Source organism: Nelumbo lutea, chromosome 2 (assembly GCF_056320005.1).
Source record: "Nelumbo lutea isolate HS-2025 chromosome 2, American lotus-T2T, whole genome shotgun sequence".
Taxonomy (NCBI): domain Eukaryota; kingdom Viridiplantae; phylum Streptophyta; class Magnoliopsida; order Proteales; family Nelumbonaceae; genus Nelumbo; species Nelumbo lutea.
In genome coordinates this window covers 4,072,936-4,090,278 of record NC_142685.1, presented here as the reverse complement: position 1 = coordinate 4,090,278, position 17,343 = coordinate 4,072,936, and the positions used below count along the sequence as shown (strand labels likewise).

At 43.5% G+C, this 17,343-nt stretch overlaps 2 protein-coding genes and 2 long non-coding RNA genes across 4 annotated transcripts; 2 read left to right on the top strand and 2 right to left on the bottom strand.

The window, feature by feature from the left end:
- Nucleotides 1–109: 109 nt before the first annotated feature.
- LOC148868165 (hexose transporter) lies at nt 110–750 on the top strand. Its single transcript, XM_088969598.1, has 2 exons — nt 110–272; nt 402–750. Exons 1-2 carry the CDS (start codon nt 189–191, stop codon nt 483–485), a joined length of 168 nt encoding a protein of 55 aa, XP_088825724.1. The 5' UTR covers nt 110–188; the 3' UTR covers nt 486–750.
- A 3,633-nt stretch (nt 751–4,383) lies between these two features.
- On the bottom strand, nt 4,384–5,456 carry LOC148868164 (histone H2B). The gene has a single exon (XM_088969596.1). The coding sequence runs from the start codon at nt 5,051–5,053 to the stop codon at nt 4,598–4,600; it is 456 nt and encodes a 151-aa protein (XP_088825722.1). The 5' UTR covers nt 5,054–5,456; the 3' UTR covers nt 4,384–4,597.
- A 2,061-nt stretch (nt 5,457–7,517) lies between these two features.
- On the bottom strand, nt 7,518–10,016 carry LOC148868162 (uncharacterized). The gene is made up of 2 exons (XR_016107193.1): nt 9,506–10,016; nt 7,518–7,964 (listed from the first exon to the last, which is right to left on the bottom strand). It is a non-coding gene; the product is annotated as an uncharacterized LOC148868162 (long non-coding RNA).
- LOC148868163 (uncharacterized) lies at nt 7,642–9,982 on the top strand. Its single transcript, XR_016107194.1, has 2 exons — nt 7,642–8,876; nt 8,960–9,982. It is a non-coding gene; the product is annotated as an uncharacterized LOC148868163 (long non-coding RNA).
- Nucleotides 10,017–17,343: the final 7,327 nt, after the last annotated feature.

The window sequence follows — 17,343 nt, the reverse complement described above, 5'->3', positions numbered from 1 at the left end:
CGCGACCTTGGGCTCATAAGAGCAACGCTCTAACCAACTGAGCTACGGGACCATGTGTTATACCATTATCTACTATTATATATACAATGAAGAGAGAGAGGCTTACGAACCTCGCTTTTATGTTTTCGAGGAATTGTGATCTGCTCTTTGAGAAGGTTCCAATTGACTAGGCAGTTGTTAGGTTTCAGATGAGAATGGAAGCAAAGCAGTTGCTTAAGGACAAGAAATTCTGGTTCGCTTCATTTCTAATTGCCTGGGCAGCTGCTCTTCAGGTAAGTTTCAATTGCCAACAATAAGGCCTTCAGCTTCGATTCCTCTCTATCTTTCTTTGCATTGAGATAGATGAGCTCCAATTCCTCTTTTTTTCCGATCTTTACTTTTCTCACTCTTCAATTGTGCAGGGACACATGATGTGGCTACAGAAGCAGGACTCTTTCAAGCAGAAGTTTGGAACCTTAAATCAAGACGAAGACAGAGATGCTTGAAAATTTTCCTTGTTTCGCTGCTTTGACTTTGCTTGATTGAAGCCTGTTCCATGTTTCTCAGATTATCTAAGATGACGAAGCGTCCGTAGGTCCCAGGGGGCCAAGTTTTGTTCTGTGACTGTGGATTATCAGGGTTTATCATCGACTCGGGCGAAGAGGATGTTGAAATCGATAGATGGCCTCGATTCTGCTTTTTGCTACTGTTATTGTAAGAAACAGAACATTCTTTCGTTTCAATCATGCTTTGTCTGCTTTATGATTTCAACATGACTTGGACTGCGATATAGCAATTACTGCTTATCACATGGGAAAAGGGGTAAATAGAAGAAACAGATTACGAATGAGCATTTTAGCCGTGAAATTTACGGAGTTTAAACTCTTCGACGCTCTTAAATTTGCTTTTTCTATGTACCTTTCCTTTATCACATAGGAAATGAGAATTCGAGAGGAACAAAACTCAGCATACTCGGCATTCAAGTTGCTGATTTTAACACAGAGCATCTTATCCCATAAAATTACTGCATATTTGCATTCCTGGGGTAATAGTTTCCAGTAAATTCGATTCATGTCATCCTGAACCTTACTTCTCTCGAAGTTTGATGTAGTAAGGCTAAGCTTGTAAGTTGTAAGTCCTTTGGAATTGTTCTGTTTGGTTGCTTGCACCATTTCTTCAAAGTGCAAAGGATTCTTGTAGGCCTAGAATATCTTGCTAAACAATAGTACCATGTTTTATAGAATTTCATCAAGATACATTTACAATTTCTTTGTATCAATTCCATATATAATTCTAAGGCAAAACAACTGTCTCAATTTTTTTATATCTCCATTTCTCAAGTTTGCGTCATGTGCAAACTGTGTAATCAGCATAATCACCCAATACAAGGGTTGTAAAGGTTTCCCTTCCTTTGCCTTCCTTTGCCTACATTTTTCTTCAAACCAAACATAGGGTTAAAGAACCAAAATCTTATTCTTGTACTAGACCTCTAACCTCAGGAGCTGGCAATTAATGGATGAGTAGTTAAACCATCTGATCTGTGTGGGTTGAAGAAGGAAAGGCAACAAAAATTGGCAAAAAAACTACTAGACCCTTGACCAGCTGAACCCCCCCCCCCCCCCCATGGTACCTCAAAAGTGGAAGGCCTAGATTGAAGTTTGGAAAAGTAGCACAATGGGAGAACTAATGATGGTGAAAAAAATCCAAACCAAAGCATCTTCTATGTGAAGTTTGAGAAAAGACCATGTTGGGAGAATAACAATGGTGAATGGTAGACACTTATAACTATTTATCAAAAAAAAACGGTACACTTATAACACATCCTCTATAATCATTCATATCTTTCCTCACCGTCCCTCCACTCCCTCTTGCACAACCACCACAATACTGTTTTCTTCTCTCCCTACTTGTTCCTCACTCTCTATTTCCTCTCTTCTTGTATTTGTTCCTGCTTGCCTCATCAACCTCAGTTAGATGATGTGAGATTTTAAGAAGAAATTAGAGTCAAATTTTAAGTATGGAGAAATTATGTGCAAAAACAGTGAGAACAAAAATGTCCTGAGAGGTGCCAGGGACACCTAAATAATCTTAACATCTCTCTCTTCGAGCCTGCTCCTTCATTTCTTTATAAATCTATAAAATGATATGGGTTTGGTTTTTTTTATAAAAGGAGACTTAAAATAAACTGATAAAAAAAAGGGATTTGAAACAAACACGTGGCCTTTCTGAGCCATAAAACAATTCTTATGATTATTCTCCTGTACGGTCTAAGGGGGTTTCTCTTCGTGATGACTTTGATTGCATAATTGTTTAGGTTGATCTTGCTGGTAAAACATAACCAGTTGACACACGTACGGGTTCAAGTGTCTCAAGAGATTCAGTTTACAAACTTCTTTTCTCTGAATCGACAGTATGAATACCAATTCGATTTAGACCAAGGCGAATCAAGCTTCTTTTTATGAACCAAGTTCGAATAGCTTGTGAAAATCTTCATTTGTATCAACCCCTATATCTAAAGGAAAAAATAGAGAAAACTAAGTATATATATGTATATATATATATAGACAGATAGATAGATTGATAGATAAGGCATTTTAGTTATTTTATATTATTAATACCTAATGTGACATGGGAGTATCTAACGAAACAAACACTTGATATGTTGATCTGTCAAATTAAGAGTTTTAATACTTAAAACTTGGTCCCAGCTCTTCATGGCAAGTTTCAACATTTTGGGCCGTATCGGCCGATACGTATCGTATTGGGGGCTTCCTGATATATGCCTCCAGAGAGTGTTTCGGGATTTTGACCAGTTCAAGAGATGGAATGATGAATGGACCTTAAATCAGTGTATCAGTTCAGGGGATTTGACCGGTTCAAGAGAGTTGAAAAAAAATAAAAAAAAAAAAACTATTGATACTTCATACGTATCAATATTTTGAATTGGGAGGTAAATTGGATACAGTCCTAATTGGTTTTTTTTTTCACACAGTGGATGTTTTTAGAGTCAAAATCAATACTGATTTTGTGATGATTAACCATAAAAAATAACATGAAGAATTACTTTCCCCATGGGCATACATGTGTCTACAACCCGAGACCGATTTGCACCTCACATATGACGCCTCACACGCACATCCTACCATGCATTGGGAATATCTCCTCTACTTATAAGTTATTATTCATAGGAAATGTTTCCAATGCACGATGGATGTGCATGTGAGGTGCTCAAGTGTGAGGAACATATCTCATTCCTTACAATCCCATTGGAATGAAGGTTTGAATGAATAGGTTTGACTTGAGTAACTTGGACCCGAAGAGAGATAAATGAGTGGTGTGTACATGGTTTTAAAAATCGATTTGGAAATGAAACCATTTTGACCACCTACTTTTGGGTTGATTGTTTGATTGTCTAGTTTGAATGGATGGCCCATTTTGATAAAAAATTAAATAAAAGTGAAAAAACAGTCAAAACTATTAAACAAGTTGACGATTCAACCGCCTAGGTCAATAGGTCATTAACTAATTCAATGGTTTTTGCCCAAGGAACGAGTTTGAGGTAAAACAAAACCAATTGACTGAACAGTTCTTGGGTTGAATGATCCAATCATCTGAGTCAAAAACAATTCCAAAACCCTAGATGGGTATTGGTTTGGAACTTTGGTACCATTGGTTGCCTCACATTCGAATTCCAAAATCTCTATTGGTTTGTTATGAAACTATGGCTCAATTTGGAAGGATTACAAATAAAAATATGTAAAGCACAAAACCCTATATTTTGTATATTAAATCATTCAAATACAGATATGGATACAAGTTTGAATATATTAGGGAAATATATAATAATCATATAAATACATTAATAACACTAAAATGTCTTCATTTTAATGTATAATCACTATATTTTATATATAATTGCAAAATGAAACACATAATTCATTTAAATAGATAAAATAAATTATTTTTATAGTTTCTACCTTTTACTAAACTTTTAAGAAAATTAAATCTTAAATTATTTATTTTAATTTTTATAATTACATTTTTTCAATTTTTATTAAAATTCAAAAATAATCAATATATAGTTTTAGCAAACCAGATTATTATATCATACTTTAAACCTTGGATGAAACATGCATCTTAGGTTGGGTTAGAGGGTCACGCTGGGGTTCAGCATGGCTTTGGTTCACTTGAACCCATATATGAAGTCACCTCAAGCATCTTGTACTAACTAGCTGCCACCGTTAACCACCAACCATTGAGTTCAACCATTAAAAAATCCCATAAATTGGGTAAAAATTTATCAAAGAGTGATAATTAAACCAAATTCAAAGCAAAAATCACAATGCCAGGGGGATGTGATAAAAGGAGAGAGAAAGCTAAAATGAAACATATACACGATAATAATAGTCAAGAACACCTAACAAGGACTTCATTTCATAATTTACAGCCAGTAACTAATGGATCTGGACAATCCAAGCAAGAAAAAGGAAAAAAAAAATCAGTTCAACTAAACAGTGAATTGAAAGAAAGCCTAGATATCATAAATCTTCCACGTATTAGACACTTAGTTTGCTCTTCTGCCCTAGAAAAGGGAAGAGACTAAAACACTGATCTGCAATTAAGAACTAGTGAACTTGGTCACTGCCTTGGTGCCCTCGGAAACGGCATGCTTGGCCAATTCGCCGGGAAGAACAAGACGAACAGCAGTCTGGATCTCCCGAGAGGTGATGGTGGGCTTCTTGTTGTAACGGGCCAACCTAGAGGCCTCCTGAGCGAGCTTTTCGAAGATATCGTTGATGAAACTGTTCATGATGCCCATGGCCTTGCTTGAGACACCGATGTCAGGATGTACCTGTTTCAACACCTTGAAGATGTAGATCTTGTATGTCTCGCTGCTCTTCTTCACTCGCTTCTTCTTCTTGTCTCCGGAAGCGGCGCCCTCCTTCGGTAGCCTCTTCTCCGCTTTTGGTTTCTTCTCGGCCGGAGCTTTTTCGGCTACGGTCTTCTTCTCCTCTGCCGGCTTCTCAGCCGCGGGTTTCTTCTCAGCGGGCTTCTTCTCGGCCTTTGGTGCCATCGCAAGAGTAAATACAAAGAAGGAGAAAGAGAGGGAAGAGGGGGCTGCTTTAGGCGGGAAAAACTAAATATAAAATCTGGGAGAGACTTGGAAGAGCTTAAAACTTGATATGAATTGATTTCGTAGTTGAGCGGGGTATATATAGAGAAAAGGATCTCGGTAAAGCCTTATTGGAAGATAAGTTTTCACGCGGATCGCTGACTTGGCTACTAAGTTGTCCGTTCGATTATTATTTTATCGTCAAAAGGTGTATGTTTGGACAACTGATACAGATCTGCACTAGGTTCGAGAATATAGAGAAATTTGCAAGTTGCAAAGCTTTCCGGATCTGCGAAGGCACATCTGGGACGTTAAAATGTGCATGTTGGATGTGAATTCCTCCCAGAGGTGCCCCGTTTGAGAGAATTCGGATCTGCCCTTATTTAGGGATGGTAATTTTTCTATTCTCGATGGTGGTCTGACTTTTAAATTCAAATGGGGATATAGACGGGGATCGGGATTAATAGGAATCTTCAATCAGGGTCAGGGATGGGGATTGAGGTCTCTGTTAGGGCTGTCAATTGGACTGGATTTGGTCCAACCCAGTCTAATCCAATATTGGTCTATTTACAAATGAATTGGACCAAATCCGGTCCAAACCTATACAAACTGGATCCAGTCCAATCCAATTGAAATGCAAATGGACCGGATTGGACCCAATCCAATCCAAATTAAATGTTTTTCTCAAAAAATGTTTTCCATACTTAAAAATCAACATAAAAGGATATGATTTCATTTCATTTACTGCGTCATCTGATCTGATTTAAAAGCTATTAAAAGTCAACATAAAAGGATATGATTTCATTTCACACAAGCAGTTTACTGCATCATCTGCAGATTCAGTTGTGGGTCACTACCATTAACGTCTCAGTAAACCTTCTCATCTCTATGGCTCTATAGTAATCAATTATCAGGGATGATATTAGAATCTATTGGGAATTGTACTAAATTGGAAGAACTCTATCATACTGAGAACCAGCTAGTTGGAGTTTTGCCTAAGAACCTAAACAATCTTTAGTTCCTTGCTTACTTGGATGTCAGTTCGAACAGATTTGAGGGCAAGATAAAGTTGGGGGGTTCAGGTAGTTGCAGGAATTTGTAGGAGTTGGTCTTGACTTAAAATCAATTTGATGGAGAAATATCATTAGGCTTGGGCAATTGTAGTGGCTTAAGATTCTTGGCAGCTCTGAGTAATAAATTAACAGGTCAGATCTCCTCTTCCTTTGGATTACTAACTAAATTGGAGCTACTTTACCTCAATGAGAACTCTTTGTCAGGGGTAATTCCACCAGAGATTGGGACCTGTAGTTCCTTGAAGGAATTCCTCTTGCAGAAAAACCAACTCGAAGGCAAAATTCCAAGTGAGTTGGGATCTTTGAGTAAATTAGAGGAACTTGCATTGTTTACAAACAGATTGACTGGAGAGATTCCAATAAGCATTTGGAAGATTCCAACTCTCAGATATCTCTATGTCTACTAGAACAATTTGTCTGCGGAATTACCTTTAGAGAGTCCAACCCTCAATGTCAGTGATGATGAGGCAGAAAAGGGCCCTAATGCCGTAGACGCTTTGAGGGCTCAGGTGAATGCTGAAGAAAGAGATAAGCAGACTTTATGTTCAAGTGGGAGCAGTGAGAACAGCAGTGAGAGTGGGAGTGGGAGTGAGAGTGGGAGCAGTAGCAGTGACAGTGAAGCAGGTGATGAAGATTCAATCAATTCTATCCGAAATATCAAAGTAAGGTGGGGTTAACTTTCATTTAAACACCCCAAATAACAGGTCTTAAGATACAACAAAAACAAAAATGTGCTCTGCAATCGATCAAAGGGAAAAACAGAAAATACAAGTAAAATGTTCCTCCATGTTAGGGAGCATATTTGGATCATGCAGGAATATTTGTGTAGGGTGCTTTAGTGATTTTTACCTGCATTTGTATGGTCTCCAAACTCCCATTAATATCTTTTCATATCTTTTATAACTCTGGCTTGTAGAATTTGACATAGAGCAGTAGTCCACTGCAACCAATCCCTCATATACCATCACATAGCTAATATCTACTTCCACAGGCTCTCTAATGAGAGCAACCCTTCAGAGCTTTTTTTCTATTCTATGTACTTGTCGACACATGAACTTACCTTAGAGATCGAAGTGTAAGACATCATATGCATAGACTTCACTTATAATATAATGAAAGAGTAAAAAGCCCAAATTAAAGTGGGTTGACATCAAAGGCCATAATATAAACAAGAAAATGAATTATTTTAGGCAAAAAAAAAACTTAAAATCTAATTAGTGATGATATTTTTTTGTTAGGTATGTTAAAAAACAAATTTATTGTTCATGGTTCAATCAGTGAAGTGGGTTTTTCAATTACATATCCAACCTAATTTATTGTCCTAAAAGAAATAGAAAGCCTAACCCAAATGATCAAAACCTGGTAATCCCAAACAATAGTTAAATATATGTACAGGGTAGATAACTATGAATACAGTTGGGCAAATGTTCAAAATATCACAATGTATCAGTTAACCCCTCTCAACGTAACTGTCAGTACATACTGAACTGAACAAACAGAAAGAAAAAAATAAGTAAAAAACGTTTCCCTTTGGAAACTCCCATTTTTCATATCATGAGTTTCTATACAATGAATCATGCATTTGGCTTTCTAAAACAGAAAAAAGAAATCTACCACTCTTTTAACTGAATCATGCATTTGGCTAAAATGACTCCCATAGGTACCCATAGTAGCACTGCCGACACGTTTAATGGTGTAGGCCTTGCCACCGCCCGACCGTCGTGGAAGATTAATGGCTTCGGATAATCCTTTCTCGGCAAGGATGGGACCTTCTCCTCCACCGGAACAAAGTATACTTCCTGCAAGTGACAATGGCTCAAATGTAGGGGAGAGAGCAAGAGCACGCGTGAGAGAGAGAGAGAGTGAGAGAGCGCATGGCATCAGGCATGGTGAAATAACAAAATCAGGTGATAAAAAGAAATACCACCGTCCGCCGGCGAGACTGAGGATGGAGCGGTGGAGGCGCAGAGGCGCTGGACCCTAACCTTCGAAAGCTTCCACACTTGATGCTTCAAAGTTCAAACAAAAATGAACATTGAACGGACCATTCAAACTAGTGGCTTTGTCCACTTTCAGTCCATTCTATGAATAGACTATTCATGTTCGAACCGGCCTGTGTCCATATCATTTTTAGGATGTCCAATCCGTCCATGTCACTTTCAATTCGGACGGACGGTGTTCAACCCAAAACCGGTCCATTTACATACTTATATTTAAAATATTATTTATATTTTAAAATTTTTATTTATTTTAAATAAATTTATTTAAAAAAAAATACTGTTATCGTTTGGAGATTCGAGTCCTCACAAGAAACCCATTCCTGTCGGAAATAAAGGATGGAGGACAACTTTTTATCCCCAACGGAAATTGGGGATCAGGGATGGGGACGGGAATATGATCCTCACCCCATTGCCATTCCTACCCCTATCGGTTCGCACCCGAAAAGCATCCCACTTCCAACATCGTCATGTCCTCCCACACGCATTGCCCTCAGCCTCGTGCGGAGCTAAAGGGATGGCCGTAATCAGTCTTGTCCCGTTAGCTCTCATTTCACCCAAAACTCAGTTTTCCTCTTTCCCGCTCTTACTCAGTCTCTCACTCCTCTCGACCTGCCCTCCCTCTGAAACTCAGATCGCCCCACCTCCTCCCCCGCCCAATTTTGCTTGCCATGAAATCTGACGTTGATAATCCTTCTGGAAGATACATCGGAGGTATGTGCTCCTCGTCCCTCTCATCTCATCTATTTTCGAATCTGTTTTTCTGAATTTTTTTAACCTTTTTTCTTTCGCAATAGAAAAAACGCAGAAGGGAAGAACCTCTTGGGTCCTGTTCTCCACTCAAAATCATCATCCATGGATATATCCAAGGGTAAATCGTCGTTGTCATCTTCACTTCTGTACCTCATTTTCTTCAGAACGAACCAAATAATCACACCCAAACCACCTATCAAGACACCTACGCCGAGAACAAATCGAATAACCAACTAACCAAGCCAATATTTTCTTCCTTAAGATGGATTTGAATTTCCATGCTTTGGACTGGACTCCGTACTATTGGTGTTGCTAATCTTCAAGCTTGAATTAAAATCCTAATTCCCAAGACTTAATTACATGAGATTCAACTTTATACAATCCCGAGATCAACTTTGTAGGAAAGGTTACAGTACCCCTGAATCTACAAGCTGTAAGAATATGTTGTAAAGACACTCAAGTTTTGTGTTGTGACGATATGGGAGGTCGTGGACGTTTCGAAAAGTTAGAAGTTTAAAACTCTACGATCACTACCTGATTTGCAGTTCGATTGTATGCACTATTGTTGTGAAAGAGACCAAGTAATTCACCTGGAGAACAAAGCAGCGAGAAAGATCGTCTTTCGAAGATCAGGAAGCGTTGAAGCAGCGACAAAGAAGGCAATTCCATCAGCGGAGTATTTTAGCTTCCATGATAAGGAGAAATGAGTGGAGAAATCTGTGAGATTTCCTGTGGTATTATCGCAAAGGCGTATCAAATTTTCATATCTCACTCGACGAGCACTATACCCACAATACTGAGTAGCAATATTTCTAGTCATTTGCATGACTACATCCGATTGGAAGGCATCTCCATCAACTTCTATACCAGTTGTATTTAAAGGTGAAATAGTTGTGGTTTTCCTCCCAGGAATGGCAACGGGGCGGGGCAGATCCCCGTCCCATCCCTACAAAAATCCCCATCCCCATCTCTGTCCCCATCCCTGCTATCGGGGATAAGGTTATCCCCATCCCGGATCTTCATTTCCCATGATTTTTGATAATGTTAACTATTATGCTTTTGTTTTTTATTTTATTTTAAAAAATAAAAATAAAAATAAAATAATTAAAATTTGCAATCTTATTAAAAAAGATTCAATCATATTCAATCATGTTATCCCCATCCCTGCTATCCGGTCGGTCCTAACTGTCAATGATCTTGCCTCTGACTGGAGCTGAAGGTACCTGAAATTGGGAAGAAAGCAAGTATCTCTAGATATGGGCTCCTTCGGTGTCAGGTACGGTGTGGTTTGTTCAGTTTGGCATCCCGAAGGCAAAGTGCTAGAATGATGTGTGAGGTGAAGCCTTGACTTCGGATAGAGATGTGGCCCGAACTGCCACAAGGCGGGCCAGTTCGGGTTATTGGCTTTTGTGCTTGTAAGGCTCAGGGTCTAAGGGAAAGCTCGGATTCCTTGTGGGGAGTTCGGACCGCAGGTTCCTCTTTCCGGAGCTCGCGCCTTGGGCGTACTGTTGGGTCAAGCTGCTGCCTTTCCACGTGTTGAGTGGTTACGAGGTCGAGCCAAATCTTCCTTCATCAATTGCCCCCCACTCCTCGCGCAAAGGGACTTGCCATGGCATGGGGAGTTCGCGAGGTGGCGGGTGGATTTGACTCGTACTTCGGACTGGTTTGACTAATAACGCGAAGTACGCGTTCGTCAGGTTTCTTCAAGGTTTCTCGAGCGCCAAAAAGTCGGGAAACACACCGATCCGTCTATGAATGCCGACAGACGTGTCAGCGCACGCTTATTTCAAAATTTAAAAAATGCGCCGCTGGGAGACGTGACAGCGAGCATTATTTCAAAATTTAAAAAATGCGTCACTGCTGTCTTTAACGCAGGGAGACGTGTGCTGGCGCTTTTTCAGTTTTCAATGATGTGCGATCAGTCACGTCTCGGTCTCAGGAGACATACGGTCAGCACGGCTACACGCCGTTGGATTGGCCTTGATCAGAGTCGTTGATTTTCGGCTACTATGGGTATAAAAAGTGGGGGACCCCAGTCGCTTTTCATTGCCATTCTCCCGCGTTTTGCTTCTTGAGCTCGTGTCCAATTTTTTTAGCTCGCGTCCAAGTCTTTTAGCTCACGTCCAAGTTCCCACAGTTCGTTTGCCTTTTCTGGGTGAGTTTCTTTCTTCATGGTATCCTTTTCCTCCTGATGTCTGGCTCGGATAGCTAAGACAACTCTTTGAGGGGTTCAGATGCAGGTCCTACGAATCGATCTGCATCCCTCGACAACCTTAGTGAACTCGAGGTAGAGCTCGAGGAGGAGCTTGAACCCGTAGGCAGAGTTGCCTCTCGTAGTTTGGCGTCCTCCTCCCATCGAGGTCGAACGTTAGACAAGTTTGGGCCCTCGACCATGGCGCCTGAGGGGCTTCAGTCCCTTATTACCCAGTTCAACTTGCCTAGGGAGTACACCTACTTCATACCCTTGGGTTGTTTCCCTTAAGAACATGGTCCTGATGAGATCGTTATATTCCGGGAGCAACTCGTGGCTGGTTTGTGCCTACTTTTCCACCCCCTCATTGTCGAGGTTATTAACCACTTTGGCGTTACTGTTGGCCAGCTTCACCCGAATTCTATTCGTAACTTGGTGGGAACAATCTCCCTATTTTGCGAGCAGGTATTGCCTTTAGACCTGGAGATCTTTTCTTCCATTCAATGCTTAAGAAGCAAGCGGGTCCCCTTCCCAGGCGTAGGCGGGCATATTACCTGTCTCCTCGCCCGGGGTTTAAGCTTTTACATGATCTTCCCAATAAGGTCCTGGCATGGAAACGGGACTACTTTGGGGTGCGAAGTGCACCGGGGTGGCCGTTCCAAACCAGGTGGGGGATGGCTGCCCCTGATGCCGGTGTTACGCTTGATAGGGAGACGGCGAAGGGCCTCCGGGAATGGGCACGGGTTGGGCTAAAATGCCACCATTATCTAATGGAGGCCAAGCTCATCGAGGCTGGTGAAAGTTCGGGTAGGTTTCTTACTCAGAGGCTTGCCTTTTGTTTTGTTTTGTTCTTTCATTTTCCTGATGTCGAGCTTTTTTTTGCAAGTGTGATGGACTCAAAGAAGACTCGTGGTGGGAACCTGTTTCACGCAATGAAGATGAGGAAACAAGTTGCCAAACGAACTCGTGCCGAACTGCCCCGAGATGCGGAGCCAGAGGGATCAGACTACTCGTTAGTGGATCCGCCCAGGGAGCCCAAGATGGCCCCTCCAGTGCAAGAAGCAACAAGGGCCCCTTATGCCGAGGCTACTTACACGGGGGCTCTTGCTTACTCTGAGTCTGATTATATGCGAGTTGGGCCTTCAGGCTCGGGAGCCCAAGGCGAGTTCAGGAGCGTGTTGTCGCCGAACCACACTCTTCAGAAGAGTAGGGAGGCCATTTATCCTGAGAAGGTCGCGGCATGGACCGAGCTCCCTTGAACCAGGTAGCTTGTCGGACTGCCACTCACGCCATGGTGGTAAGTCAGCGATTTCTTGTCAAGCTCTTTGTTTTTATCTTTCTTGTTATCGTTCTTTTGATCATTTGTTATTTTTCCTTTTGGTAGGTGAATTCTTCTATCCATGCCTTGGCGGCTCAAGCGGAAAGGAGCTCGAGGCAGGCACGAGCTGCTGAAGAGGCCTCCCGTGCTACCGAGGCAGCTTCCCGAGCTACTAAGGTGGCTTCTCGTGCTGCACAGGCTAGGCTGGTGAGGTCTCGGAGAGATACTGAGGCAATGGGTGTTGTGGTGAAGCACATGGCAGACCTAAGGCTGGACTTGCAACATCAGGTTGAATACCTTCAAGAGGATATTAGGGAGAGGACAGAGATATTTTCTCAGGGCATTGAGGATGCCAAGAAGACGGCCATCGATGAATATATCACCTCGCCGCGCTTTGACAACCTTATGGTGGGTTCGTACAGAAGGGGCTTTAAATTAAGCCGGTGGATGATCCAGAATACGTACCCCAAGCTCGATATTAGCGCCATAACCAATTCGCGCATTACCCAGGAGATGGCCAACGCTGCTGACGATGAGCTAGATTCTAAGGACGAGGCAAGACCTTCGGGTGTCGTTGAAGTGCCTTCAAATGGTGAAGAAGTGCCTCTGGGCCTGTGAGCTCGCTTTTTTTTTTTGGAATGTAAACAAAGTATCTTGCAATGGAATGTTCTTCTTTTGGTTAAGTATTGTTGTCACTCTTTCTTCCGAACTGACCATATTGCTGAGCTGACCATATGTCGATGCCCCTAGTAGTTCGTTGTTGGCACTTTGCCTGAGCTTTTAGTTGGCATATTTTGCTTTTGCTTGCCCATGCCGAGGTCCATGTTAGCTCGGCATCCTAGCCCTTAGAAACTGATAGCGACTTGGTCCACTTCGCTTGGTGATCTATAGGTAGTATCGCCTCATATTAACGAGCTCGTATGCCCCCCCGAGCGCTTTCTTTACTCGGTAGGGCCCTTCCCAATTCGGTTCAAGTTTGCCCACGTCGAGCTCGGGTGCCATGATCTTACGGAGGACCAGGTCGCCGTCGCAGAAGTTCCACTTTTTTACTCTGGCGTTGTAGTACCGAGCTACTCTTTGCTGGTAAGCTGCGGTCCGGATGTATGCGAGGTCTCTTACCTCGTCCAATAAATCGAGGTTGGTACGCAACTCATCTCTGTTTGACTAATCGTCGTATGCTTCTAATCGCAGTGTAGGTATTTCGATCTCCGTCGGGATTACCGCTTTGGTGTCGTAGGTGAGGTTAAAGGGGGCTTCTCCCGTAGCGGTTTTTTCCGTAGTTCGGTGAGCCTATAGAACACTTGGTAGCTCGTCCGCCCACAACCCTTTAGCTCGGTCTAGTCGCGCTTTCAGTCCGCGGAGGATAGCTCTGTTCATTACTTTTGTTTGATCGTTTGTCTGTGGGTGCGTGACCGATGTGAAGTTCCGCCAAATCCCCATATCTTGGCACCATTCCTGAAACTTGATATCTTCGAACTGTTTGCCATTGTCGGAGATCAGTACCCGAGGTAACCCAAAGCGACATACTATGTTCTTCCAAAAGAAGTTTTGTACGTTTCGAGCTATAACTATTGCAAGAAGATCAGCTTCTACCCATGTTGTGAAATAATCTACCGCCACCACTAAGAACTTCCTCCCACCTGTTGCTGGCGGGAATGGCCCTAGGAGGTTGATGCCCCATTGCGCAAAGGGCCAAGGACTGGTGAGGTACTGGAGGTCAGCAGCAGGCTGATGGTGGACATTGGCATGCTTCTGACACTTATCGCATTTTCTGACGAGCTTTGACGGCCTCTGCCTTCATCATTGGCCAGTAGTATCCTTGTCGAAGTGCCTTTTGGGCAAGGGCCCTGCCTCCCAAGTGTCCGCTGCACAAACCTTCATGAGTGTTGCGGAGTACGAGCTCGGCCTCGGCAGGTCGCAAGAAACGCAAGTAGGGTAGGGTGTAGGACTGTCGGTACAACCGTTCGTCTATTATGACGTATTTAGCTGTCTGGCGCTGCACCCTCCTGGCTGCATTGCGATCTGCAGGGAGGGTCCCGTCAAGCAAGAAGCTCATGAGTGGGTCGATCCAGCTCAGCTCTGCTTCAAGGACGGGAGCGACCTCCTCTGTCCCCCCGAGAATGTTAAGCCGAGGTAAGTTCTCTATGTACATGGTTCTCATGGCGTTGTGACTCATGCTGACTAACCGGAACAGGACATCGACCTCAATGTTCTCTAACCTCGGGATTAGCCTAATGAAGTGTGACTGGAAGCTCGCGTGCTTCGTATTCGCTCGTAACCTGGTTGACCACAAGCTGGGTATCGCTACAGATGACTATGTGTTTTGCTCCTACCTTTTGCGCTAGGTTCAGCCCGGCTATCAATGCCTCATACTCCGCCTCGTTGTTGGATGCCGCGAACTCAAAGCGTAGTGCGTATTCCAATTTCATGCCACCCGGGCCGCTTAACACTATTCCAGCCCCACTGCCCTGCTGGTTCAAGGAGCCATCTACGTGAAGGATCCATGGCTCTTCATCCCAATTCGCGTTTGGCCGAACCAGGAGAGATGCCACCCTAGCTGCTATTTCACGGGGTTTAGACTCTATTGGCTCGGGAGCTCCGGGCTCACCCGAACTTGGGATCTCGGGCTCAATCGACATAGGGACTTCATGGCTGAATGTGCACTCAGCGATAAAATCTGCCAAGGCTTGGGCCTTAATAGTAGTTCATGGCTTATACTGGAGGTCATACTCGTTGAGCTCGATGGCCCACTTCGTCAGTCGACCGAAAACCTCGGGCTTGAGTAAGACTTGCTTCAGAGGTTTGTCCGTCAAGACGATGATAGTGTGAGCTTGAAAATATGGACGGAGTTTTCGAGCTACAATTATCAACGCATATGCCAGTTTTTCTATTTACGGGTATCTCGTCTTTGCTCCCTGCAAAATTTTACTAACATAATTGATGGGTCGTTGGATCCGATCTACTTCTTTTATTAGTACCGAACTGACCACATCGTCGCTTGCCAAGAGGTACAATTCTAAGACCTTGCCCTCTTCGGGCCTGGTTAAGATCGGCATGCTAGCGAGGTAGTTTTTTAGCTCATCGAACGCGAGCTAACAGTCTCGGGTCCATTCGAACCCTTTGCCTTTGATTGCTTTAAAGAAAGGCAGACAACGGTCTGCCGATTTGGACATGAAGCGACTCAGAGCGGCTATGCAGCTATTTAGCCTCAGAACCTCTTTTACTTTTCGAGGTGGTCTCATATCTAGGATGGCCTTTATCTTGTCCGGGTTGGCCTCAATGCCGCGTCAGTTGACAATGTACCCTAGGAAATTACTCAATGTGACACCAAAGGCACACTTGTTTGGGTTCAGTTTCATGCTAAATTGACATAGAATTTGGAAGACAGAATTTAAGTCTTGTATTAATTCCTGTGAAAATTGTGTCTTGACGACCATGTCGTCTACATAACATTCTATTTTTGTGCCAATTAAGGGCCGAAACAGGTTATTCACAAGTCTTTGGAAGGTTGCCCCAGCATTTTTTAGTCCGAAGGGCATGACCTTGTAGTAGTATAGGCCAAACTCGGTTATGAAGGTGGTTTTTTCCTCATCGGACTGGTCCATCTTGATTTGGTTGTAGCTCGAGTAGGCATCCAAGAAGCTTAGCAACTCATGTCTCGAGGTCACGTCCACTAGGCGGTCAATTCTGGGGAGGGGGAAGCAATCTTTCGGGCAGGCTCGGTTCAGGTCGGTGTAGTCGACGCACATGCGCCACTTGTCGTTTGCCTTTTTTACTAGCATTGGGTTAGCTACCCAGCTCGGGTAGTGAACTTCCCTTATGAAGTCTACTGCGATGAGCTTTTTGACCTCCTCGTCGACCGCCCTCCAGCGTTCTGGGGCTAAGTTGCGTTTCTTCTGTTTAATGGGTCTGACTACAGGGTCAGTATTAAGTTTGTGAGTTACAAGGCTAGGGTCAATGCCGAGCATATCGGAAGCAAACCATGCAAAAATATCTAAATTTTGAAGTAAGAAACTCACCAGTTCGGTTCGTAGAGGTTCCTGGACGGAAGCACCAATCTGTAGCGTTCGAGCTGGGTCTGCAGCTGAAGTTGGGATTGCGACCGTTTCTTCTGTGGGTGCAGCTCGTTCCTCGCCTTGCTCCGTAGGTCGCTCCAGTTCGAGGTCGTCAACCACCTTGGTTTTTCCCTTCAGGGCGGCAACATAGCACTTGCGGGACTCGGGCTAGTCGCCCCGCACTACCCCTACACTGAAGTTTGTAGGAAACTTCATTGCCAAGTAATAGGTGGAGACCACCGCCCGTAGGACATGGGTGATTGGCCGCCCTATTATGACATTGTATGGAGAGGGGGTCGCAACCACTAGGAAATTGTGGTTGAATCTGACCGCACGGGGCCATGTGCCGACTTCCACTGGTGCTGTTATTTTCCCGAGGGGCCTGACTTCCTCTCCGTTGAAGCCTACCAGAGGAGTGTTTGCGGGTTTCAGCTCGCTTCTCAACAACTGAAGCTGGTCAAACGCTGACTTGAAGAGAATGTCTGCCGAGCTGCCTGAATCAACAAGCACGCGCCTGACTTCGAAGTTGTTGATCCTTAGTTTGATGACAAGGGCATCATCGTGGGGGTAGTGGACCCCTCGCGCATCGTCTTCCGTGAAGAAAATCGGTTCCTCAGTTTTTGACCTCTTTCGAGGGTTTCGCTCTTCTCGGGTAGCTTCGCGAACTGATGCCCGGGCTGCTGCTGAAGTGCAACCTACGACTATCGAACCTCCCACAATTACGTGGATGGTTCCCCGAACTGGCCTCTCCTCCGGAGGCTATTTTGCAGCGGTTTGGCTGGCCTACCGCTAGACTCAGGAGCATCCTTACCGTGCTCCCCTTGCCGACTTGTCTTATTATTATTGTTATTGTTATTGTTATGT

Coding starts and splice junctions, on each gene's coding strand:
- LOC148868164 (XM_088969596.1), bottom strand. CDS start 5,053: ATGGCACCAAAGGCCGAGAAGAAGCCCGCTGAGAAGAAACCCGCGGCT.
- LOC148868165 (XM_088969598.1), top strand. CDS start 189: ATGAGAATGGAAGCAAAGCAGTTGCTTAAGGACAAGAAATTCTGGTTC. Junction 273..401: donor CCTGGGCAGCTGCTCTTCAG/GTAAGTTTCAAT, acceptor TCAATTGTGCAG/GGACACATGATGTGGCTACA.